The sequence below is a fragment of the Leishmania panamensis genome (assembly GCF_000755165.1).
Source record: "Leishmania panamensis strain MHOM/PA/94/PSC-1 chromosome 12 sequence".
Classification (NCBI taxonomy): Eukaryota; Euglenozoa; class Kinetoplastea; order Trypanosomatida; family Trypanosomatidae; genus Leishmania; species Leishmania panamensis.
The window spans coordinates 434645-459336 of record NC_025857.1 but is presented as its reverse complement, the minus strand read 5'-3'; the positions used below and the strand labels follow the sequence as shown (position 1 = coordinate 459336).

Below are 24692 nucleotides of genomic sequence, written 5' to 3'. Positions count from 1 at the left end.
GTCGGTGGGAGAGGAGGGGAGTGCGTAAGGGTTGGGGTCTTTTCTCTCTCGCTCCTCCCGTCTTGGCGGGAGTTAGTGGATCGTAGTTGCCCTCGTGTCCATCACTGGACAGCGTCAGTATCCCCTCGGTGCACACAGCGCCCTCGCCCATGTCCATAGAAAGAAAGAGAGAGAGCGAGACGTGCGTGTATGAGCACATACTGATACCTCCGCTCACCGCGGACGATGGCCATCTGCCAACGGAGGTCCACCGACGTGAGCAGACGCAGCTGCTCGGGTCGAAAAAATGCCCGGACTCGACACACCGGAGCACCGGCGCACCAGAGCCCTCCCCCTCATCCTCTGTCGAACATTTCTGGTAAGGCCTTCCCGCATCTCTTGTTGCCTCGCTCTGCTCCGGTCGACTCAGGTGCTGACGCCGTCGAAAGTCTCGCACGGGCTGTCGCTTGCATCCCCCAATGGGATGGACGACTGCACCGGTGTGCTACCCCCCGTTGCGCATCGGCTGCCGCGCCGCACTATGCAGCTTCTCGCACAGAAACTGATCGTAGTAGCTGCTGCAATAATCCATCCAGACGCAGTTGGACTCCATGCAATCCAACACCTCCACCACCGCAGGATACCGCGCACGCAGCGCGCTTCGCTCCGACACAGCCGCACTGTTCGAGGAAGTCCCCGGCGAAGAGGACTTCGAGGAACACTTCCTGGATGAGAACGAGTCCGTCGGCTGCGAGCTGTCAGCGAACTCTACGCCCTTGTACTGCTCCACGCTCGCTGTGAGAGCAGGGCTGTGCACGGATAGGCAAGCGTACACCAGCAGCTTCAGCTGTGCAACGACATAGCCGTTAGCGCACACTTCAGTGCCGTAGCGGAGAATAAACTCTAACGTGTGTCGGTCAGTCATAAGCTGCCGGTTTGACAGCAGGTGCGAGAAGAAGCACGAGTTGCGGTAGAGCCCCATGACGATGGACGACTCGAGAACCGGCGCGGCGTAGAACACTTTTTCCATGAACGGGAATGCCGACTTCTGGTTGAGCGCGAACACTGGGGGAAGGACGAGCTGCAGGACTCTGCGTCGCTGATCTGGACTCACCTTCGCCATTCGCGCTACTGGTATCGGCATCGCGCCCACCCGCTCCAGCTCGTCGCGGTTCAGCCGCAGCAGCTCCACGGCAACAGCCGCGGCCGCCACCCAGTACGCCAGCCTACCCTGCGTGACGAGGTGCGTCAGCGCGATTGAGCCGGCTTCAATGTGGCTGGGATCATCGATGTGAAAGTCGCCGGTGAGTTGGCAGAGGTGGCTGTGCAAGTTCGTGCTTTTCGCGCTGGATCCCCCGCCCACACCACCTGAGGGGTTGGTGTGGGTGGCGTCGAACAGATCGCTGCTGCCAGGCTCGTCCACCGGAGCAGACGAGAGTAGCAGCCCAGAGTGGGGAACCGAGGAGGCGGCGTACCCCAAAATCAACTCGTTGGACACATTCAGTACTTTTCCCGGCGAAGAGGTAAGCTTAACGGAGCCGTGCGAGTACGAATTCGCTATGTTGCCCATCGGCGTCGCCGGTGGTGCCGACACATCACGAAATGGCCGCACCACTGCGGCAGGCGTCAAGGTTAATGGCAGCGAAGAGCCGCTGCTTCGAACGGTGGCAACCTCTGCAGAAAGCGGGAACCCGGCACTTACACCTGAGTCGGAGGGATGCCCAGGGCTGGCGGAGGTGCTTGTGTTTCTAGGGTATGTGACACCGATGCCAAACGCCTCCTTCCCAGTGCCACCAGCGGCGGTGCTGAGTAGGCTGCTGGATGTATGGAGGGACGAGTCGTCAGGTGACAGGAGCGTCGCGAGCGACCACTGCGCGGCTTTCTCTGCCTCCTCCATCACCGCTGGGTTGTTGCAGAGACACAGCAACTGCAGGATGCGGAGCACGAGTTGACGAGAGAGGTGGGCCGAGCTCTGGAAGGACGCCGTATTCTCCTGGGCGAAGAACGACAGCGCACAGCGCCGCTGCAAGGGCACGTAGAGAGTGTTCACAAACTCCTTCACGATCGAGTGGCAGTAGTGCGACTGCACCAGCTGGACGAGTGTCATGAGAGCCTTGGTGACGAGTTCCCACAAAAACGAGTTCATGGCACCGGGTGTGCCGGTAAGGTGCAGCAGCCACTCGAAGAAGAGCGTACAGCGATCGCCGGTGTCACCGGGCTGATGGCCGAGCTGCGCCTTGGCAAAATTGATGAAGTGCATTGTGGTGATCATCCGGTCCTCCTCTGAGAAGAGGGCGATGAACTCGAAGAGGCGGCGCCACGTCGCTGCGTCGTAGTCGCACTGGAAGAAACCGCTGCCGCCTTGGTTGAAGTAGCACGGGCCACTCAGTGCCCCAAAAGGGGGCAACAACGGTGGGGTCTGGTAGGGAGGGGAGGAGGTCACTGCCCCCGGCACCGCTCCAGTCTCAGTACCGGCGTGGCCATGCACCGCTGCCGGCGGTGTGAGAAGAGCCCCTCTCGTCGCCATCAGCATAGACGCAGATGTTGGATAGGCGGAGTGGTGCTCTACCTCTTCGAGGAAGATGAGATGCATATTACTGTGGCCGCTCGGCGTCCACTGCACGGTGCGCAGCGGAATCAAGAAGGATGCGGGGAAACGACGGAGCGTCGTCTCCGGCGTCCACTCAAACGATGTGTGGACAGGAGCTGAGAAGAGGTCAATTACCGGTGCGTTTTCTCTGCTGCGCTGCTGCTCGAGGTACTCGATGAGAAGGCCGTGCCGCTTGCTCGGAGATATGTATTGCGTGATCGTATAGGACTCGTCTGGCCCCTGGTAGATGTAGAGGTAGGGGTGGCTCACCGTCTCCATCATGCGAAGACACGAGTAAATCGCCTTGAAGTGCTGCCGCTGCGCCTCACCACTGCATCGCTCCTCTGCCGTGTCAACGATGCAGTCACCGAGGTCCTTCGCGTTGATCGCGCATCCGGCGAAGCGCATCATCAGCAGGTGCATTGCGCGTTTCAGCCATTCCACACCGATGATGCTGAACAGCATCCGTAGCACGCACGCCCCCTTGTCATAGCTGATTGCGTCGAAGGAGTCGTAGATGCGTCGTGGTGCCGGGTTACAACAGTCAACCGGGTGCGTCTCGCGCGGGTCAGCGTCGGCGAGCAGCGCGCCACTCATTATGTTGCACAAGAACTCGTTCCACAGGCCCCAGCCAGGGAAAACGGCGTTGCTGAAGAAGTACTCAAGGTAGCGGCACATACCCTCCTTCAGCCACAGACAGTTCCACCACTCGATGGAGATCCAGTCGCCAAACCACTGGTGGCAGATCTCATGGCCAATAAGCCGCGTCAAGCGCTGGCGGCGCTCCAGCGGAGTCGTCGAAGTTACCACGAGGTAGTCCTTCAGCAGGTTGATCATACCCCAGTTCTCCATGCCAAGCACAGAGAACGCCTCCACGCCGACCACGTCCAGCTTCCCCAGCGGCAGTCGCACACCGAAGAAATCCGCAAAGAAATCGACGGCCTTAGTGGCCAAGTCAAGCGCAAAACAGCCGCTGCTGCTCGGTTCTGTGTGCGGCAGCACCACTCGGCACAGCACTCGTGAGCGTGGCGAGCGCTGCTCGAGAAAGGTAAAGCGACCCACGTGAAACCCAACAATGCAGGTGTGAAGTGGGGGGGTAATTTGGAAACGTATGCAGTGCCAGGATGCCGCTGGAGGCGATGGCTGACGCGATGGCGAAGCGCACGTCAGCGACACCATTGCCTCTCCACGCGGGTCGTCGGTGTCCTCACTCATGCCCTGCCGCGCCTGCACGACGTATGGCAGCGATGCCACTGTTATGTCCGCCTCGACTTCCGTGTTCGACAGAACCGTTTGCGCGGCGGCGGCGATGACAGACAACTGAAAGGTGGCTTGAATCGCTGGCTCATCAAAGCAGGGGTAGAGCCGGCGCGCTCCAGTCGGCTCGAGGTGCGTGCTCAGTACGGTGGCATCAGTGGGGCTGGAATGGAAAAGCCCCTCCATTTCGGGAGGCGTCTCGATGACGCCGCCGAAACGGTCGACAATAAGCGTGAAGGTGTCACCCACCTCACTCGGCAAGCACTCGGCGAAGGAAAGCAGCACCGTCTCACTGATGTCGATCGTGTTCAAGCTTTGGCACGCAACATAGCGACCCTCCTCCATCCGGAACGGTCGTTGACGTGACATCTCATCACCAAGGTGGTGACTCGGGTGAGCCGGCAGGACAGCGTCGCCAAAGACGCTAGAGGGGTCCGTGGGCACAAAGACACGTATTGATGACGCCTCAACGCAAAGGCCCAGTGCATGGAGGATGAGATGGTGAAAAGGATGTGTGGGTGCCTCGAGCACACGCAGCGTTATGTACACCGAGCCAAGAAAGGCGCTGTGCTGCGCGTCAGGCTGAAACTCCAGTGCGTAGTGCTGTGGCAGTACGCACGACGGCATTCTGAACGCCGGCGACAGGAGTCCCTCGAGCACCGCCTCCGGTACAGGAGGCAGAGACATAGAGGACGACATGCCCACCATCAGCGACTCGACCACAAGAGGGATAAGCGATGTCGGTGGCTGAGTTCGTATGCGAATACGTAGCGCCGCCCTACCAATGACAGAAAATTTCTGTTTTCAGATGATCTACTCGAGCCGCTCTGTGCTAACCCAGCGCGACATGTGCCGTCAGCACTGTGAAGGAATGACGCGGAGGCGCGAAACAGAAAAGGGTAAGCGAAGGGCACCTCAGCACGGCAGCGCACCACCACAGCGATGGCGGGGGTGCAGGCGAAGGCTGCAGAGACAAACCCGCAGCACCCACAGCGACGACTACAGTCGGTAGAGCCCTAATCAACGCGCGCGCGCGCCTCGCTGAGGGGGAGAGAAGGGGGAGGCGGAAGGCCAGCGCGAGAAGGGAAGCGGGAAACAGAAGTAAACCCACTGTGACACACGCGCTGAAGGCCCTCTGCCAGTCGAAATCCGGCAGCACACGCGGCCGCAGAGAAAAGGGCGAACAAAGAAGCCGAAGCGGGGCTGTGGTGAGAGGGATGAGGTGTACGAGACTTGGCGGTGGCGCCCAGCTCGACTCCTTGAAGTGGTTGAGAGAGAGAGAGAGAGAAGAGGGACAAACCAACAAAATTGTGAAGTATGCGGAGGGCGGCGAGCGGACACGACGCAGTTGGGAAAGTGACGACAGCCAAAAGAGACACGTCGCCACAAGGCGAGGAGGGCAGAGCGAACGAGTTGCTGCCGATGCCAATCAGCAACAGCAAAGTGAAGAGGAACGCTAAGGAGACGCAAAGACGGGCACACGCATGTCTTCGCACAGAGCGAGTGGCAAGTCTGAGAGGCAAGGAACAAGACGAGAGGAGGGATGTGGGTGAGACAGCACGCACAGAGAGAGAGAGAGACGAAACAGAAAAGGAGGCGAGAGTTGAGGTTGCAAAGCGAAAACGCCGCGGCAGAGTTCGCGAGTCAGAGTAGGGCGATGAAAGGGGGAAGTGAAAAGCCCCTAGAGAGGAAAGAGAGAGCGGAATGAGGAGCGGAGGATCTTAGAAAAGAGGTGAGAGTGCGGTGTGGGGTCTCATGCCATTAATGTGACGCGGGATGATGTCATTGGCAGTCTGATGCAAAACCTAAAAAACAGAAACACAGGCGACCAGCAAAACGGACGCAAAGCATGCGGGGCACGGTAGACCGCCAGCAGCAAATATGTGTGCGTATGGGTGTCCTCCCGGGCTGGAGTATCTGAATGGGCCTCTTTAACAATCCTTCAGCGTCCGCTTGCCCGCTGCGTACGTCGTCTGCCAAACCTCTGAGGGAGTGACGACAGAGAAAGAGGGAGCGAGTGGAACAGATAGTGGGAAGGAGAGACGAGCAGAGACTGTACAGGGTGATACCGAGAGAAGAGACTAGAGAGCTGGGGAGAGCCGGTGATAGGAATTAAGCAGATCCGGAATGCATTCGCATGGAGGTGCTGGTGTAGGGTGAGGAGATGGGCGAATGGCGGAACGCCCAGTACTGGCTTGCTGGGGGGGGGGAGGCTGGCATGCAGGGGTGTGTTGATGCATGCAGAGCAAAGGAAGAAGGCATGAGGAGGTGGTGGATGGCGGTAGGCATAAACTGAGCCACACGTGTGGGCTTCGCGACTGTGCATGTGAAACGCAATCGGCAAGTGCGTGCGTCTCTGGCCGCACATGTGCGGGCCACGTTCCTTGTCCTTCGCTGTCATGCTCCGACGGACCACAGTACAGTACAGCGGACAGCAGCGTCGTTGAGGGCAGCTCCAAGCAGGTGCACAGCAGCACCACCGGAGTAGAGTACCATTCGGCGTAAGTGCTCCATCGCTCCTTCTCTCCCTCTCTGTTTTTCTCTCTCGTCTTCATGCACAGTTTCATCTTTTTTTTTGGGGGGGGGGAGGGGGTAACGCTCATTGAGAAGATGCGACGCGAACAGCATAAGCGAAGACCACAACACCACAGCCGTCAACACAGTGCCGCCCAGGGCGAGAAAGGAGATACGCACTCGCGCACAGGCCTCATTACTCCTCGAGAAACCTACAGTGCGCGTGCGCATTCGCATTCCTCCTGGGATCCGCTCCGTGCCTATGCATTTGTCAAGCCTACAGGTGATCACCGCAGCTCAGCCAAGAGCACCGCGATACCTCGTTTCTTATAGTCATACTTCGCTGTGAGCTCACCAAGGGCCTGCAGTTCCACCACAGTCGACACTGTCGCCGACGCACACTCAGGGCAGAAGAGACAGGTGCGTGGGGTGAACCTCTTGCGTAACCACTGGGCCACCTCCAGCTCAGCCCTCGCGCCAACCGCGCTATTTTCACCGGTTGAGGCACCCCCAGCAGAGGTAAATGACGAAGTGAGACTCGACAACTCGCTATTCCGTGGGTGTCGCAAGAGGCAGCTTGAGCAGTAAATGTGCCCGCACGGCACACAGGCAACGGGCTGGGAATATAGCTCCAGGCATAGGGGACAGCAACAGGCGCTCTCAGTGGCGCTCTCAGCCACCTCGATGCAGCGCGCCGCAGCCGTGACGCTAGACCTGTACACAGTGAAGTCTCGCTGAGTGGCCTGCAGCGCGGCCTGTGCCTCCCGCGCAGCCACAACAGCACCTAAGCGCTCTTCTTTTGCTTGTCCAACGTCCGCTTCGAGTGCATCGAGGCGCTGCCGCCACTTATCATCTCTCTCAGCGGCCTCCGCGCGCACACCCTCCAGTCTGTCGGCTGCAGCGCGCATGGATAGGACGTGATGAGCCTCCGCCTTATGCACTGCCTCTCTGCTGACGAGTGCCGTCCAATCCGCAGCAGCGGATGTACACAACACAGCACGATTTGCATCTTCATCCTGCACATGACGCCGCACACGCTCAAGCAGCACCGCAGCCGTCACACAACGCTGCACCGTAGCAGCCTGTTCGCTCTGAAGCTGCTGTGTTCGATTCTTCCAGTGCGTGCGACAGACATCTGCGCGTGCTTCCTCCTCCTGGCACACGCAGTGGCCACGGGTGCACACATGATCAAGTAGAAGTTGCAGCATAGCCCTGGCACAGGCCTGTTGCCGCTCCTGATACTCTTCACACATCTTCATCCAACGCTGCTCACAATCGCCCACTGCGTCGGAGATGGCAGACCGCCAGTATGTCTCAACTGACTGCACTTCCGCAGCGTGGTCGCGCTTCACTTGAATGAGAGCGGCCTCGCTGGTGCCAGTCTGCCTCTCCGCTGTAACGCGACGTTCCTCGGCGACTTTTATGCGGCCCTCGAGATCAGTTCGCACTTGTGCGAGTTGCATTTCATGCGTCCGCTGTGCAGCACTCTTTTGCCTCGTCCAGTCGTCGCGCATGGCCTGCACCTGCGACTCATGCAGGTCTTGGAGACGCTTACGTTCTCCCAGCAGAAGCTCCTGTGCAGCCTTCTGCCGCCACCCGTCGCACTCTCTCGACTTCTCGGCCATCGAAATCTCAACGGCATTGCACAAGTCGACGAGTCGTGCGTCCGCCGCATCACACCAGTCCGAAACGCGACGCGCGTGCAGAGCCGCCGTCACCTCCCACGAGGAATGGGCCACCGTTGCCGCTGCTTCAGCTGTCGCCCTCAGCAGACGTACCACATCAAAGGTCCCCTCAGCAACGGCGCGCACCTGCAGCGCACCGAAGAGAAGCGCACTTCGCCCTGTCTGCTCCTCCTCCTCTATCGCACGCAGTCGCAGGTGGAGCATCTCTCCAAGAGTATGCTTCAGCTCCTCTCGATTGCGCTGGATTTCGGCCTCGGTGAGCGCGCGTTGCTGATCAGCTACTTGTGCAGCGGCGACATACTGGCGCGTCGCCTCTGCCACCTCACAAAGCCACGGGTGCACCAGCTCCACTATGGTGGCAGTCGACGCCTGCGCTGATGTCTCCAGCAGCCGGTGGCTGTCAGTAACACCACCTGGAACCAAATAGGGCACAATCTGCGCGTGGTGATCGGCCACTAACTGCGCGACATCGCTGCAAAGTAGCTGCTGACGCAGCGCTTCATGCCGAGCATCGATGGCGGCACGCTCAGCGATAGCAAACGCGTGAAACTGCAAAAAGGCCGCCGCCTCCGCCTGCAGAACCTCTCGAAAGCCAGCCGCGTGTAACGTGATGAGTCCGGTGATGTCGTGTTGAAGTTCGCACGACGACTTCGCCGCCTGCAGCTTCGCCTCTAGCTGAGCGCCCGTGGCCTGCTCTTCCAGCGCCTTGCACCGCATATCTGCAACAGCGCTCTCCAGTTGCCGGATCGTGGCTTCGTTGTTGTTGACCTCAGCCCCACGTTGCGCTTTTTCCAACAAGCGCAAGCGCCGAAGCTCGCGCTGCTCAGCGTGGTGCATCGCGCTCAGTCGCTCAAAGTTTCGTTGAATTGCATTCACGCTGTCTGTTCGCTGTGTGAGATCAGCCTGCAGCTGCATGATGATGGCGAGCAGCTCTGCGCGTGGAGTCTTATCCGTGATGACGTACGGCGTCGACAACAGTGCTTTGCTGGACGACTTGAGCACTGCTACATCACACTGGTGGCTCGTCGAGCTGACATGGGAAATAGGGGAGGCATCGCACGCAGAGAGAGTCGTGCTCTGCGGCTGTCGAATGACAGGCAGTGGAGGGCACGAGTTGGAGTGGGCTGTGGTGGAATCACCGCCACCTTCGTTTCCATCAACCCCCCCGGCACGCCTGGCGGCCATCATGCGACCAAACGCGCTGCGCTGTGAGTTTGGCAGCGCATTGCTGCCCGGCTGCATTCACCGTTCTCTGACCTGGCTGTTCTTACTCAAGTTGAAAGACAGTGAGACGCATAGGGAAGGAGTCCTCGCTGCTCTGTTGCTTTACAAGAGTGGCGCAGTGGCAAGACCGGGTAAGAGAGAGAGATAGGCAAGAGGGGAAAAGAGAGAGAAGCCACAGATGATACTCATGTGTTGATGGGCAGTGGTGCGGTACGGACTTAAGGAAGTCCCGCCACCAACGCGGAGGGGGGCAGATCTGCTCGGCGTGTGCCAACATGCGAGAGCAGCATTGTGACTTTGCTTGTTTGAAGAAGTTGCGTATCCGTATCGATGCATGCATGGGTGGATGAGGTGTTCGGTGTTTGCGGCGTCATCGTCATCCACATGAGCGGGCGGCAGTTGTTGAAATGCACAGGATAGGAAACTCCCAATGTACGTCGCTGAGCAAGGATGTAGTAGAGGAATCAGAGAAGCGTCTCCTAGCAGTTGGCTTTAAGTGTATAGCCTCTCTCTCGTACTACACTAACAACGGTCCCAGTACGGTACTGCGTGAGGTGGTGATGACAGAGATCTTCTCCATGCCCGCTCCGCCGTTACCGCCGTCTTTCCGGTCCTGCGCGAATTTCTTCTTGAGCCGGAAACCGACGAGGATGCCCACACCAATGACGGCCAGCAGCAGCGTGTCCCACGGGGTCACGATGCGCTTCTTCTCGCCAGGCTTTCCCGAGTGCGCCAGCGAGCCGAAGCGCACTGTCAAGTACGTCTGCGGCACAATGCCCAGAGCGGTTGCCCCCGCAAACGTCTGCAGGGGTACCCCGAGCAGAGGAGAGGCGAGATTTACCAGCCAGTTGGGCAAAATTGGGGTCAAGCGAAGAAATATTAAATACACGAACAAGTCAGCGCGGTGGTGGGAGACTTTGTTGCGAATCCTTGTGAAACCTTTGCCCTTCATTAGCCGCGCGTCAACCACCTCCACAAGCGACGTACCGACGATGCGGGAGAGGAAATAACAGCCCATAGCACCTATCGTACCCAAGAAGGTACAGTACGGCACACCCAGCAAGGTGCCCATTATGGCTCCGACGGCGGCGTTCAGCACCACCGTGCCGGGGACACAGAACGTCTGCAGTGTGAGGTAGAGCGACGTGACAAAGAGAAGCACCTGCCAGTACTGCTGCTGCGCCAGATTCTGCAGCTCCTTGCAAAACTCAGTAATCCCAGACGCAGAGCGTAGCGATGTCTCCTCGGCCCGGACAATATTCTGCACGCGGCTGATGACACTGAACGTGTCCGTGATGTATAAGAGAAAGAAAATGCAGGCGAAGAGGGGCACGAACACGCGCAGTGCATTACGCACTGGTGTCTCCGCCTGACTCCCTGCGTGAATTGCCATGGCCATGGCCTGCAGAGTCCTCGCGCAAGCGGCGGAGGTTTCACTAGAGAAAGCAGAGCACGTCTAGCGAGGTGCAGAAAGGCGACGGTGTGGAAGGGCGCAGAAAGAGCGGACATACAACGCAAACAACAGACACGAAAAACCGCTGACTGGGTGACGAGGCAACACATGGGCACCTACTCACCTAAAGCTGCACTGGTACGCACAAAACTCCGATAGAGCACACGTGTCGCGTCACGCGGAGTGAAGAGAACAACGTGCCCGACGCTGTGGCTAACTATGCCTCTGCGAAAAGCTCAGAGCGGAGAAGTAATGCGGCTGAGCAGAGGGAGGGGGGAGTCACGTCTCTTGCGAGGTGGAGAAGAAAATCGCCGCTGCACGTGCTTCAGCGGATGCACGGCTGGCGGCAGGGAAGTGAGGGGGAAGGGAGTAGAAGCGGAATGCTGCGACAATAGCCGCGCAGACACGAGTTGCAAAGCGTCAGGGAGATGGAGAGCGAAGACGAGTTGGATTGGAAGGCGGGTTCGCGATGGCCTAGAGAGCGCGTGAGGTCGATAAGACCCAAAGGGAGCTACCTGAGGCCCGCTTGTGTGTGTGTGTGTGTGTCCTCTACGAGAGAGGCCTGAGCAACTCGCACGGATGGAAGCACAGCGAGTAGTCGGGGAACGTAAAACCAGCAACAAGAGCAGGTAAAGAGAGAGAGAGAGAGCGAGAGAGACATGAGACGGTGGTGGATATTCACCACGGCAGTGTGGATACCAGCTGTACGGGTGGGGTGCAGACAAAAGGGGGCCACCTCTGCGCTCGTGAAGCTTCTTTGGGGGAGGAGTGGCGTTGGCGCCGATTAACAAGAGGGGTGCGGCGCAGGAAGTACGGAGTACCCGCTAATACACTGCGCTGCGCATCGTAGCACCCTGCAGGTCTATGCATGGGGACGGGAGGAGGATTCCAAGAAGGACACATCACAGCGGCGCAGCGCACACCACTGAGCCCCCGTTCTTCCTTCATCAGGGGCCAAAGAGGCGCAAAGAAAGGACAAGAAAAGGCGAGCTGAACGAACAAGCAGCACACGTCGGAGAGAACGAGAGACGGAGAGGTGCACAACCTCATGGAATCTAGCGTGGCGACAACGACGGTGCACTGTTGTGCCCCGGGACGAGCGAGGAAAGGGGAACGGTGAAGTGAGAAGGGAAAGGGGGGGTCACAACAGGCATCAACTCGCCAAGCGGGGTCATGATCGGTGACGTGTGAATGGTACGCGAAGTGGTGCGCGTGGGCCCTCAGTCTGGCGCACTATACGGAGCCTCATACAACCACAGGCGCGCCTGGAGTGCGTTCGCGATTATAAATTGTCCTCAACATCGTAAGCGCCACGATGTGCCCTGCCAGGGCGGAAACGTCTCCAAAACCCCGAACAGGCGTACACACGGCGCGCCGGCCTCCCTCGTGAGTCGCTGACCGCTTCTGCGATACCTCCATCAAACGGGGCCTTCTCAGCTCCTCAACGGAGTTGCCGCGTGCAGCGAGGAGGCTAAAAGCCCGCCTTGCAAGCGCTTGGAGAGAGAGAGAGAGAGCAAAGCAGGATAAGGGGGACCTACTCCACACCTGCACTTGAGCCCAAGTAAGCAGGGGTGCCTACGCGTGCCGCCCAGCAAACACAGTGAGTGTACCCCCTCACCCCCTCATCCACCCCTCCTGTGTGACCCGCGCAGTGTTGAAGGAAAGGGCAGACACGGTGCGAGCGAGAAATGACAACCAAATCCTCTCTCTCAGAGCGTCCACTCCACCGCGAGCAAGTCAGCCAATTCAGACGCACACGCAACCGCACCTCGTCTACCTCGGCAGCACTACAGCGAAACCCTGGTCGTCTGGGACGAGCCGCCCTGTCGTCGCCGAGTCGGGTCAGTGCGTCTCACGGGCCGCATACAGCGCAGGCTCGGCTCAGGGTTACGCTCGACACCACCGCAGCGCAGCAAGAGAAGGCACAGATAGTAGGAGTATTCGTATATGCGCTGCACCGTCGACAGGATTCGCGGTGCGCTGGTACAGTCGCAATCATGGCTGCCAGCCACTTCGGCACAGCACCAGCCGAGTCCTCTCCGCCGACACCAACAAGTCCGCTTCTCACGCCTCCCCAGGCCCTGTGGTTCTCGTAAACTACGTCGCACGTACGGAGCTCTTTCGTTGCCTTCTCTCAGGTCCGAATCTCTCGGAGAAACGTGTTACCTGTGAGTACCTTGTGCCATATGAGTGCTGAATAGGGCTGGGGCAGCTCCTTAAGGCGGCGGCTGTTGTTGGGATAGAATGACAAGCGGGAGCTGCTGTGTGGTGTGTGTGTGTGTGCGTAGTGCGGCAGTGTGAGCTCACACCTCTCCCAAGGCGGTGCAGAATTCCTGAACCGACACTACCCCGCTGGGCAGTCTCTTGCACGCCGCTGAGGCAGCGTTGACAGAGACTGCCACAGGTCACCCTCTGTGTGTTGGAGCTCGAGCTGCGCAATGCATGCGTCGAGGGGATCGACTTCATTTCGCAAGAGCTCTATGACTGTTGCGCTGGCAGTGCGACAACGCCACCGCGCGGAGACCCCCACGACGCTTCTGATGCTGCTCTGATTGAAGGACGCGTAGTCCTCATCAAGTTCGGCGAACGACAGAGCGGACATGTCTTTCATGTAGGATCACGACTCCGTGTGCAGGTGAAGTGCGAACAAACTTTCATATTAAAACCCTACCAGGACCCGCTCCGGCGTGTGGGGGGAACGCTAAGATAGCATACACAATGCGATGCGAGATCGGCCCATTGGGGGGGAGATGCCGTCGCATGACTGGGGTGTTTTTACTCTTCAGTGGAGGCTCAGTCGATCTCGCTTGCCAGCTTTGCGGGAGAGGGAAGGGAGAAGAGAAGCGAGACTCGTCATCATTCACCGCTGTGAGGCACACCTGTGCCACACTATAGTCCTACACGAGAGATCAAATCAACACAGGAACGCTGAAAGGGCTGCTGTGGCCCTTTAGGCGCCATCACGAGAGGGATAGAGGAGATGGTCGCTCTCTCTCGCACCTCTTGCTCACCTGGGAGAAACTTTGGCCGAGTAAGCGACGCAGTTGTCGTTGTTGCTTACGCTTCTCTGGCAACTATGCCGCGCCCTCCTCCCCCCCATCGTTCCTGCGACGAGGACACGAGAGAGAGAGAGAGAGAGAGAGTGGCAGCACCGAGTGAGAAAGGGAGGGGGCATCGTCCTCGCACACATACACACACGGGCATCCACCACAGCATTCGTTCTATGAAAACTAACCTGCAGTGACAAAGACCCACCTCAGTATGGGGTCTCTCTCTCAGCACAGGAGCGCATCACACAGAAAGTTTGGGCAGCACAGGAATTGGTGCCCCCTCGGCCTCCTCGTCCTCGTCCTCACGGTAGCGCTTGCGAAGTGCCTCGCCGAAGCCGTCGCTGCGCACCACCGGAGCCGTTTCATTGTGTCCGGCATCAAGCAGCGACTGTATGGATACCTGCATCTCCGCCACTGCCGCGGTGGCGCTGCTATTGGCACCCATCAGGCACCCAGAGTCGGAGGCACAAGCAAACACTGGGGGCGACTCTTCAAGGAACGGATCGACGGCACCGCGACTGGCACGGGAAGCGCCGCTCGTGTTCGGCAGCTCGCGGGCAACAAATCCAGTGGACGGCGCCGGAGTGGCTGGGCGATGCACATCAGACTTGTGAATGGTGGCAGACAGTGAAGGCGTCGTAGCACTGCCGCCGGCGCTCACACTGGGCGAAAGCCTTGCCTCATGGCTCGGCGAAGAGGCAATGTGCCCAGCACTTACGCGCGATCTTGGCGACGTTGAGTCAACTGGGGATACGTCCATGGCGGCATCATTCTCCGGAGCGACGGCTACGGTGCTTGTCCTTGTCGCTACGGCGTTGATGCGTGGCGGTGTGTGTAAGTACGACGAGCCCACGAGTGTGTCGCCCTCCGTGGCGGGTGCAGTGGACGAATGAGTCGCAGTAGAAGGCGTTGCCACCTGCAGGTGGGACTGATGCTGATGGTGCGGCTGCTGAGGTCTTGTCAACGATGCATGCCGCACCTCGTCAGCGGCGTTGGCGGACTTTACAAGGGGCTTGGCAAACGGGTTGACAACCTTGCGCGAAGGTGCAGGTGCGCTGCTCCTTGTTGCCAACAAAGCGCTGGTAGGTGTATCCAGTGAACTCTGCGACGCCGGCGGTGAAAGAGCAACTTCCTTCGCAAACGAGATGTGCCTCCGCGCTTGGATAGGCAAAGCCTTGGAGTCCGCCGTCATCATTGTCGTGGCTGTTGACATCGCTGAGGGTGACGTTGCGGACAGGTTTGACGCTGTCGGCGACGCTCGTTCACGAAGGGGACTCGTGCGGCTTTCAGTCTTCTTTTCCTTCGATTCGTCATCCTCGACCTCGATGGAGACCGGCGTCGGTGCCGCAGCCGCAGCACCGCTGGTTGTCTTCGCCTTGGTGTCCTGTGGCAACCCCTGGCCCAACAGCCTATGCAGTAGTTCGTCCTTCTTCCTCTCCGAAACGAGCGTCTCCTTGGCGGGCAGTGCGCACTTCCGCCTCTGCTTCGTCGCCATGCGCATGTCATAAAGCGCCAGCAACTTTGGCACCAACTTCACGTGCCCGTTTGTGTTTGCGAGTTGTGCACATTTCACGACGCGGTCGTGAATTTCCATCAGCATTGCCAGCTCCATCGCCCGCGTTGTTTGCTGGCTCTTGAGCGCGCTGTCAAAGAACTGGAGCAGGTGGTGGTCGTGGACCTCGTCGTACTTGGCAATGGATGTGTTGTAGAAGGTGCTGTGCCGCTTGAGCTCGTCGCAGCGCAGCTGCTGGCGAAGCAACTTGTCCCATCGCTCCAAGCCATCCTCACTCATCGTGCGGGTCAGGGGAAGAAAGAGCGGCACCAGTTCTGTGCTCAGCCCGCTCGCCGCCGCCGCTGGGTACGACGGGTCGTCGCGGGAGTAGCGGTAGGCCAGCAGTGCATTCTCGCTGATGCCGTACACCCACAGCGCGTACGACTGGTCGACCAGCGTGCGGGGGTCGTACACGGGGACCCACGAACCACCCCAATCCTCCGTGAACATGCGCACCACACCAGCGGTGTCCACGACATGCAGCAGACCGTCCTCTGACCAGCCAAGCCACTGCAACTGATGGGTTGAGCCGTCCGGCAGCTCCGTGAGGGGCACCGTGCGCGGCGGCAGCGCCGAAGTACGTGCTCCGACATCGATTACCTCCATCTGCAGCTCGCCGGTACCGGTGAGGGCGATGATGGCCAATGGGTCGAAGTCGGCCTTGAAACTGTTCATCAGCTTACGCGACGAGGTGCCGACCATCGTCACGATGCGCTGGCATTTGCTGAGTACCGCCAACTCCAGTCCAGAGAGGGAGAAGATGCGCAGGTAGTGGCTTGTGGCGACCGCGACATAGCGGATACCAGCAGTCATGCACCGCACCGTCTCGCCCGGCAGCAGCACCACACGCCACTCCGACTGCGCGCCAAGAGGCATGAAGGCGTGGTAGAAGACGGAGAGCCGTGGAGCCTCGTCCACGCTGCCCTGCGCCTCGGTGGGATCAGCCGGGACAACGATGAAGGCGGCGCCGACAGGACTTAGTGCCCCCATCACGATGGTATCCCGCAGCTGCACGCGCACTGCAGGATGCGAAATGTCGTGGAAGTGGACTGTGGTGACTTCGCGGCTGCAATGGATGTACCCGACAGAGTTGTAAGCGAGATAGCAGGTGCCCTCCTCCCCGGCTGGGGTGGCTCCAATTTGAAAAGAATAGTCCTGCACCGCGAGTCCACGGCTGAGCGGCAGCGTCGAGCCGCCAGCGCGGCTCGAAGAGGTATTCGCAAAGTCGCCGTTGTCTTCGCCGTGGCCCGCCATGGACACATCGTCGTCGTGACTGTAGGGGCCCTCCTCGTCGTAGGCAGCACGTGCCTGCCCTCGTACTCTCACGGCAGTACCGTCGCCAATCTCGTCTCCGTCGTCACTGGATGTTCCCTCCTCAGCCTCGTCATCGAGAAAACGACTACGGCCCCGTTGCCGTTCTGCCTCGCGGTTGGCGTGCGCCAGTGCCGCTCTCTCATCATCGCGCCAGCGAGAGGGTCGTTCACCATCGTTTCCATGCAGAGAGGCACCGTTGCGCTGCAGGTCCGACACAACCTTCCCAAAGTCCTCTGAAACAACGCCGCTGACCGAGGATGCCGTGGAGGTGGAGTCGACGGAGGATTCAGAGAGCGTGCCGTCATCGCTGCCATCGTCGATGAAGCCATGGTCGCCGCCCTTCGCGGGTCCAGCGTACACACTCTTCTTATCCGCACGGCGGTCCTGGCGCAACTTCCGATTGGCGACTTTCGCCTTATCATCCTCCTCTGCGGCGCTCTTAGCACCCTCATCGGTGCCACCCTCGTTCGCTGCGGCCGATGAATCAACTGACGTGGCTGCGTTCCACGCCTTTGGCGACGCTCGACGCAGCAATGAAACGCGCCCGTCGGCGAGCCCCACAACGACGTCCCCACTCGCCGGATTCACCTGCACATCGGTGACGGCGGCTGCGCTGCCTTGGGCCTCGACTCCCGTTGCCACGAGCATGGTGAGTTCACTACCCGGGGTAGAGGGAGACAAAGTGTTGTATCGCTCCGATGTATGGCGCGACATGGCTAAGGTCTTGATATGTGCCTTGCCAATGAAAAGCCCATCACGCGTGACCAGTAGGCAGGCCACTTGGGTCTTCGTGATTCGATAGGCAAGCGCACCGTGCAGGTCCGTAAAGTCCCCATCATGCAGCCCGCCAACGGCACGCAGGCGCGGTGCGGAGAGGCTGCCGTCGCTCTGACCGTCCTCCAGCACGTAGACTCGCACCTCTGTGAAGGTAGGCACCATCAGCATGAGCCCGCCTGCAGTGGTGCCGCACCACGACATGCGGTACATCGCAGTGTCCTCTTTCTGTGCGGCGGGCGAGAGGACGGAGCGGAAAACAAACGAAACCGTCGGCGCAGTGCTCGCCTCCGCCGGTGTCGTGGCGTGTGGCCGCACCACGCCGAGCTCCCCGGACGCGCTGGCCATGGCGATGTATCGACCACACGGCGACACCGCCAGCGACACCAACGGGAAGGGCACCACCAACGGAATCGTGCGAATTTGAAACTTGTCCTGCGACATGTCCAGGCACCGCAGCGAGTCTCCCGCGATGTACAGCCGGCGCCTCTCGACGTCCATGTCCAGGCAGCGTACCTCACCTGTGACCTGGCATATGACACGAGAGACAAGCTCTGCGTTGTCCAAGATGCTCTCGTGCAGCAGTATGCGACCATCGCGGCCGCAACTGAGTGCCAGCTCGAGCGTGTCGGCGAGTATGACATCGGTGACAGCCCCGTCATGGCATCTGAAAGACCACAGCGCCGCTCCCTTGGGCCACTGCTTCGTCGAATACAGCGAAACAACCCCGTCCGCACCGCCTGTGAGGAGGTGCTGTCCCCCAATGCTGACACGGGTCGCACCACGCGCGTGGGCGTCGCGAAGTGCCAACATGACGAGTGCTAGGTAGATTCACGAGATGGAGGAAACGTCTCGGTGAAAGAGGGAGAAAGATGAGGCAAGGGGGGCACACAGCGTGATCGTGGCTCTTGGCAGGGGAGGTATGAGAGCCCCAGAGGGACTTGCAGCCCTGCGGACGCGTATCGCCGTCGCTGAAAAGAACAATGGCCAGTTGTGATGCGGATGATGTTTGACTTTTGTAAGAAGGGGATGCTGGCCAGCGGTGGGTGGGTGAGGGGGAGAACCACACACACAGGCACACACACACAGCAAGATAGATAGAAGGGGTGAGCAAGCAATTGCGGCTAGGGGGAGGCGGCACACCGTCGTGTACTCCAGCCCCTCTTGCCTCTGCTGTTGGCGATCTATGAGAGAGTTCGTGTGTTTATTGTTGGCTGTGAGGAGCAATACGTGGATCAGAGGAGCAGCGTGGCTTCTTGACCAGCCTATTTAGAGAAGGGCAATGCAAAGACTCGCTATTCCCGTATCGGCGGGGCCGTTGGAGCGTTGCGTAGAGCTTTCTGTGAGCGCCCTCCCGCCTGCCCAGCCCCCTTGACCTTCGGCTGTAGAGTTGTTCTATGCAGTTTCAGCGTGTACACCGCCCCTTCAACGAGGAGCACGCGAAAGGGAGTAAACGCAGAGAGAGAAGAGAGAGGTCGTTGCTTGACTGCTCAGCTGCACAGAAATAATGATCGCGTCTGGCGTCGGAGTGTGATGTGGTTGCCGCGCGCCACTGGGGGTCTGTTCTGAGCTGACCTTGGCCGCAGGAGCCCGAGCAGTGGAGAGGACGCGCGAACGTGCACGGCGTAGCTGTACGAAGCTCGTGAGTTGCCGGTTGATGAAATACGAGGGTGGAAAGAAGAGGAGGGAGAGAAGTGCACGACAGTGAGCGCGATGGAGAGACAGCGCTTCGCCTGTGCAGACGCTAAGAAGTTTCTGTCCGAGTGCGCCTGTGCATGTGCCTCTACGTGACTCGGCAAGAAACGATGCGCGGCTCGCAGTGGCCGCCACGCGCCAACACGTGCGTCGCAGACACCACACGCGCTGCAGGGTAGGTGCGAGAGAGACTGCGCGATCCCTGCATGACGCCCACAGTGATGCGCTTGGCCATCGGTGTGCGCAGAGGCAACAGTAACAGACTGAGAAAAGAGAGAAGGAAAATTCATGACAGCCAGACGTTGACCAACACGCACACGCACACGCACACACGCAGGGAGGCAAACAAGCGACAGTAAAGGAGCCTCTGAAAAACAAACCGCACAACAACGAAAGGGAGCACGCGGGGCAGAGAGGGGGTGGGGGGAGAGGACACGGGAAAAGGCCAGAGAGACAAAGTAGGCGGTGCCACGAAGGCTGAGCGAAACGCACTGAATGAGCAAACTCGACGACACGCACACGCACGTGAGTAGGGAAAAGAGAGCCCAGAGCGGGGGAGAGAGTGGGGGAAGAGGAGTCATTGAGAGGCGAGCAAACGAAACTCGGGAAGGGTGGCCCCGCCCCACCCCCTGCAGGGCGCAAACTCGCAGTACAGCGAAGAACCTTTCTCGGGAGGAGGAGGGGGAGGGCACTTTCCTGACGAATTCTCTACCCTCGCACACTAGCGAGTTGTACGCTTTCGAGTTCGCTGCAGGGCCTCTCGCACGTGATCCAGCGTCGTCGCGGCATCGGTCGCATTGCCTTCGCTGCTGGATGAAACGAAGGACGCCGAATCCACCGCGGGGCTCTCAGCCATACCGGAATGGTTTGGTATGAAGACTGAGGACAAGCACGAAGACGCCGATCCCGCTGGCAGCGAAGTCGAGGTGGTGCTCAGCACTGCTTCCTTTGCTGTTGGATGCCCTGCCTCCAGCGCCGCTACTGCGATGGAGGGGTTCGCTGAGCCAGAAGCAACAGACCTCTCTTGCATGTGGCGAAGTTGCTGCACAACGTGCTCGTACTGGAGGCGCATTTCGGCCAGCTCTGCGCGAAGTCGCCAAACGTCGTCGCTCGCGGAGGTTGCCACAGGCTGAGGGGCCGAGGGTCCACCATCTTTCGCCAGAGATGCGGTTGCCCCACAGCCTACCGACGTCATGCCTTTCACGGCGCCGTGATATCCTTCTCCTCCACCTGTCGTCAATGAACTCTCCCCAGCTACCTCGGCGGAACTACTCGCTTTAGGGGTGGGTGAAGGAATGCCCACTGCTGGCAGTACCCCCTCCTGGGGCTGCAGGGACGCCGCTAGCACCGAACCTGTCTGCAGCGGGACGTGCAGCGTGGGTAAGGAGGGCGTCGTGGGGAACATGAGAGCTCTCTCTGGCGACCACATCTCTGCCGCAGATGACCCTGGAGCACTCACTGAAACTGCAGCCATTTTAGTACCTCCACGTAGAGGCGGCGCATCCACGCGCAAGGTTTGGTACACGTAGGTTGTACCTGGAAGCTTGGCCGGCGCGTTTGAGGGGCTGCCACCTTCACTTGGGTCGTCGGCCTTCGTCGTCGCTTCAGTGGGCAGAGATTCTGGCGCGTGTGGCGCTGTGGCAACCACGTCACCAACTGCGATGTGCTGCTGCACACGCCCTACCGCTTCAGCGCCAAGAGCCGCGTGATCCACGACGTTGTCAAGATGCATCTCAGCTGCGCTCGCAAGCAAGGAACGCGGCGACACCTCGGCCGACGTCGAAGAGACTGACGTCGCCGTGATCGCAGCAACCACTTCACTCTCCAAAGGGCAATCAAAGTTGTATTGGTGTGCAGCGTCGCTGTAGTGCCTTCCACCGCTGACGTCCGTGGCGTAAGAACCCGATAAGGACCTTGAGTAGAGACGGCGGGAAAGGCTGGGCGGCGTCCCACCACCCTTGGCGGTGCCTGCGTCGCTCTCCGTCTGCGTGCCGACCGTCACCAGTGTGCGGCGCGTGCTGCCGGATGCGCCTCCGGCAACCGAAGACATGTAGCCGCCACCGTCGAACGAGGAGGCAACGGAGGCCGCCAGCGTGCTGGTCCCCGGGCTTGGGGGACCGGAGCAGCGGCGTGGCGTCGTGCGCCGCCTACGCGGTGGTGGATACGCATCTCCGTTGTTGTTCAGCGGCGTGGCGCACCGACTGCCCGTCTGCGAAAGAGGCAAGTCGACCCACATAGCCGCCATCATATTCGAGGCCAAGCCAACGTGCGAAGGCGGCAAGGGCACTGACGGGCGAACCGATGACGAAGCGGAGTGCACTGAGGAGGCGAGGGAGGCAGTCCGCTCGTGCTGGCGCTCGCCGGTCAGCAGAGTGCGCAGTGCACCCGTTGCTGCGTTGACACTGGAGAGAGGAGACGCCGCACGGTGGAGAGAGAGTGGAAGCGCCTCGTAGCCGGGGGTCGTTGCGGACGGAACCCCAGAGGTGAAGGAAAAGGAGCGGCGCAGCGTCTTACAGCGTGTAGGCCTTGCGACGCAGCAAGCGCTGCACGACGGCTGCAAGGGAACGCCCCCGTCCGTCTCGGCATGCCTCACAAGGCCCCTGTTGCCGCCACCGCCTTTGCTCGCGAAGAGCAACTTCGAGGTGTGCGCGGTACCACCAGAGGTGTGCGTGGAAACCGTGTTCGAAGTGCGGCTCTGCGCCGACGATGATCGGCGGGGGTGAGTGGGTGGGAGTGGCGTCGGAGATACGATGAGGGTGCCAGAGGCGGTGGTCAGGAGAGGAGAAGGGGTCGAGTATCGCTGCGCTGCCGCTACGTCCCGGCAGCCCCGATAAAAATCAGCGCCGCGCTGTTTGTGTGGTAGCGGGGATGTAGGACTGGGTAGTGCATAGTAAGGATGCACATCGCAAGACGCTGGGGGCACAGCCCCTATCGTGATGTTCGCAGCGACCGTAGAGGACCTCCACCACGCAACGTCCTGTATGCGAGACGAGCCACCATCGACACGACCGCGAGGGCCTGCAGGCGCGGCGCCGGACTCGGCACTCTCTCCACACCGCCCGCCGCTGGCAAGAATGCTGGTAAAGCGCGTGTGCTCAGATGTCTGTACGCGCCGCGGTGCTGTAGTGAAAGGGTCATTGACTGCACAGCCGTGCGCAACATGCCTATCACCTGAGCAGTGAAGTGGAGGATTGTGGCGATGGTGGCGGTGGCGGCGCTCCTGATGATGACCCGATTTCAGAGCACCGGGGCCATCCGCGACAAGGTTTGTATTGTCAGGTGGACACGAAGAGCAATCAGTGCCAGAGATAAACGAGGAGGACGTTGCCGAGCAGCAGGAGGACGAGCGAGAGGGTAACCACGATGGCGGCATCGACGATCCGGCAGCGGAAGACGAGGAGGATGGTGACGAGACATCAGGCGAGTGCGAGACCGCAGTGGCCACGTCGGCCTGGTGGCTGCTGTGAATCACTGCAGCGCTGTCGCAGAGAGCGTGCTTCTCCAGCACGCACGAGCTAGCGGCGGGACACGTGGTATTTCCCTCTGTATGCTCCTCCGGTGAAGGGGTTGCTGTGGCAGCCGGGGATGCGGCGTCTGACGACGGTGAAGCGACGTTCGGCTCGTTGTGTTCGGCGTCGTCACCAGGGCCGTAGAGCGGCGCGCTCGTGGCGTATGGATGACGCATGAAGGCTAAAACTGTTCGTGGACCGCATGCGCGCTAATCACCTGCACCGGGGTGCGCTTTGTGAGCGCCTTCTTCGCGAGAAGAGAAGGATCCGCCCTATGACGTTTGCGCGCCCGTATGGGGAGGGGAGGAGGGGAGGAGGAGAAGGTGAAAGACCAGAGATGAAACCACAGCAAGGAAGGGGGGAACTGTCTGTCGCTGCGTCTGTGTAGGAGGTGTCGGTGGCACTATACGACAGCAGAGCGACAGAGCCAGTAGGTGGAAAGAACGAAGCCAAGAGAAGGAGAGAAACGAAAGAGCGCACGTAGGTGGGTGGGTGTCAGACTGACTCGTGGTGGCGTAGCCCGCGCCAAACGTGTTGTGTAGGTCAACGAGCACACCTCTTGCGTTTGATGTTTGCTGGAGCGTGCGCAGACAGAGGGCAGAAGCGGCGACAGATCCGAAGGGGAGGGCTTGATGGGTGGGAGGAGGCAGGGAGGCAGGGAGACGAGGCGAGGCAGCAGAGGGAGTGCCTGCACCGGCGCGGGGATGAAAACAGAGGCCAGCAAAACACACAAGAGCGGCACCAAGGCGCGATTCCGTCAGGCTGATGGAACGAAGGGAGAAGCAGCGAAAGGGGGATGACGCGGCACAGATTCAAGTTAGTGAGGTGGATTGCCTACGCCTCACAGGCTTCAAGCACAGGGCGCATACACGAGGATGTCATACGCACTTTGTTTGGGGGGTCTATTTGGTGCGTGCGTTTGGGTGCACGCGTACATGTCTACTTGAAAAGGAGAGAAGAGCCGCCCCCGACATGATGTCGAGGAGGTAAATGCCCACACCTTTGCGGGGGGGGAGGAGGGGAGGGGGCACGAGGAGAAAATGTTGTGCGCATCGTCACGGAGTCGAATAAACGAAAGCGGCCTCAGACTGTACATGGAGAGCCCCGCTTGCAAGAGTGAGGGGAGGAGAACACGTGTGAGGGAAAGTTGAAGCGCGGAAGAAATGAAAACGAGCCTCTCCTTTCTGATCAAGCCTCCCCACGAGCGCTGCGGAGAGGGTCGGAAGACGTAGAGCTGCAGCAGAGAGTGCCCACGATAAGCCGTAAGCTGCCTCCCCCGCTTCGTTCCCTCCGCCCTCCCCTCCCACTTTTGCCCTCCCTCACGCCAATACAACCTCACGAAATTCGCGCTCAAAAAAAAAAATGTCCATCCGCTGCTGTCGACGCGGCTGCGTGTACAGCCACAACGCCCCTCACTGTCCTTCAGCTCAGGCCTGCAGGGTATAAGCAGCTCAATACAACGGGGCATCAACACTGCGCTGGGGTTACAATGAACCAACACGGCTGCAAGCGGCTGCTCCCCCCCCCTCCGCCCGAAGCCCAACCCTCCCCCGCTTCTGCCGGCCTGTTGGACAACGCAACCACACCGGTGCCGAAGGGCACAAGACACGCCACCCGCCGATACGCAGTGCTTCCACTACATCGCAGAGACGCCCTCGGCTCACCCTGACTGCAGCCACCACCACCGCCCGGTTGGCCTCATCTCCACTCAAACTTCATGAGGAATACCGAGAAGAACAGAAAAAAAAACCCTCGAAAGGGGCACGGCAACAGGGAAATGTGCTGGCGTGCACACGTCTGTGTCGAGCGAAGCGAAGGAGAGTCACAGAGCGCCAGAAGGGGATTGATCAACTATAAAACAAGCGGAGTGCAGTAGGAGAAGAGAGGAAAGGAGGGCACACACTATATGGAGGGAAAGGCCGGAGGGGGGAGGAATCCGAGGCAGTCCGCTATAAGAGCGGGAAAGAGCGAAAACAAGAGGGAAGATAGGGATGGGGAGAAATAAAACACACGGCGAGGCGCAGGCAGGCAAGCAGAAGAGCAGGAGGGAGCACGAGAGCGCCGAGAATAAGAGAGAGAGGGAGAGCAGCGCAGTG

At 59.9% G+C, this 24692-nt stretch overlaps 5 protein-coding genes across 5 annotated transcripts, besides 1 other annotated feature; all 5 read right to left on the bottom strand.

The window, feature by feature from the left end:
- Positions 1–484: 484 nt before the first annotated feature.
- LPMP_120930 (puromycin-sensitive aminopeptidase-like protein) lies at positions 485–4534 on the bottom strand (the record flags this gene model as incomplete). The annotated part of the gene is made up of 1 exon (XM_010698771.1): positions 485–4534. One exon carries the CDS (start codon positions 4532–4534, stop codon positions 485–487), a length of 4050 nt encoding a protein of 1349 aa, XP_010697073.1.
- A 2093-nt stretch (positions 4535–6627) lies between these two features.
- On the bottom strand, positions 6628–8940 carry LPMP_120920 (hypothetical protein; the record flags this gene model as incomplete). Its single annotated transcript, XM_010698770.1, has 1 exon — positions 6628–8940. The coding sequence occupies one exon, from the start codon at positions 8938–8940 to the stop codon at positions 6628–6630; it is 2313 nt and encodes a 770-aa protein (XP_010697072.1).
- Positions 8941–9766: 826 nt separating this feature from the next.
- LPMP_120910 (hypothetical protein) lies at positions 9767–10648 on the bottom strand (the record flags this gene model as incomplete). Its single annotated transcript, XM_010698769.1, has 1 exon — positions 9767–10648. One exon carries the CDS (start codon positions 10646–10648, stop codon positions 9767–9769), a length of 882 nt encoding a protein of 293 aa, XP_010697071.1.
- Positions 10649–12653: 2005 nt separating this feature from the next.
- Positions 12654–12763: a repeat region.
- Positions 12764–13993: 1230 nt separating this feature from the next.
- Positions 13994–18205, bottom strand: LPMP_120900 (hypothetical protein; the record flags this gene model as incomplete). The annotated part of the gene is made up of 1 exon (XM_010698768.1): positions 13994–18205. The coding sequence occupies one exon, from the start codon at positions 18203–18205 to the stop codon at positions 13994–13996; it is 4212 nt and encodes a 1403-aa protein (XP_010697070.1).
- Positions 18206–19808: 1603 nt separating this feature from the next.
- Positions 19809–22460, bottom strand: LPMP_120890 (hypothetical protein; the record flags this gene model as incomplete). The annotated part of the gene is made up of 1 exon (XM_010698767.1): positions 19809–22460. One exon carries the CDS (start codon positions 22458–22460, stop codon positions 19809–19811), a length of 2652 nt encoding a protein of 883 aa, XP_010697069.1.
- Positions 22461–24692: the final 2232 nt, after the last annotated feature.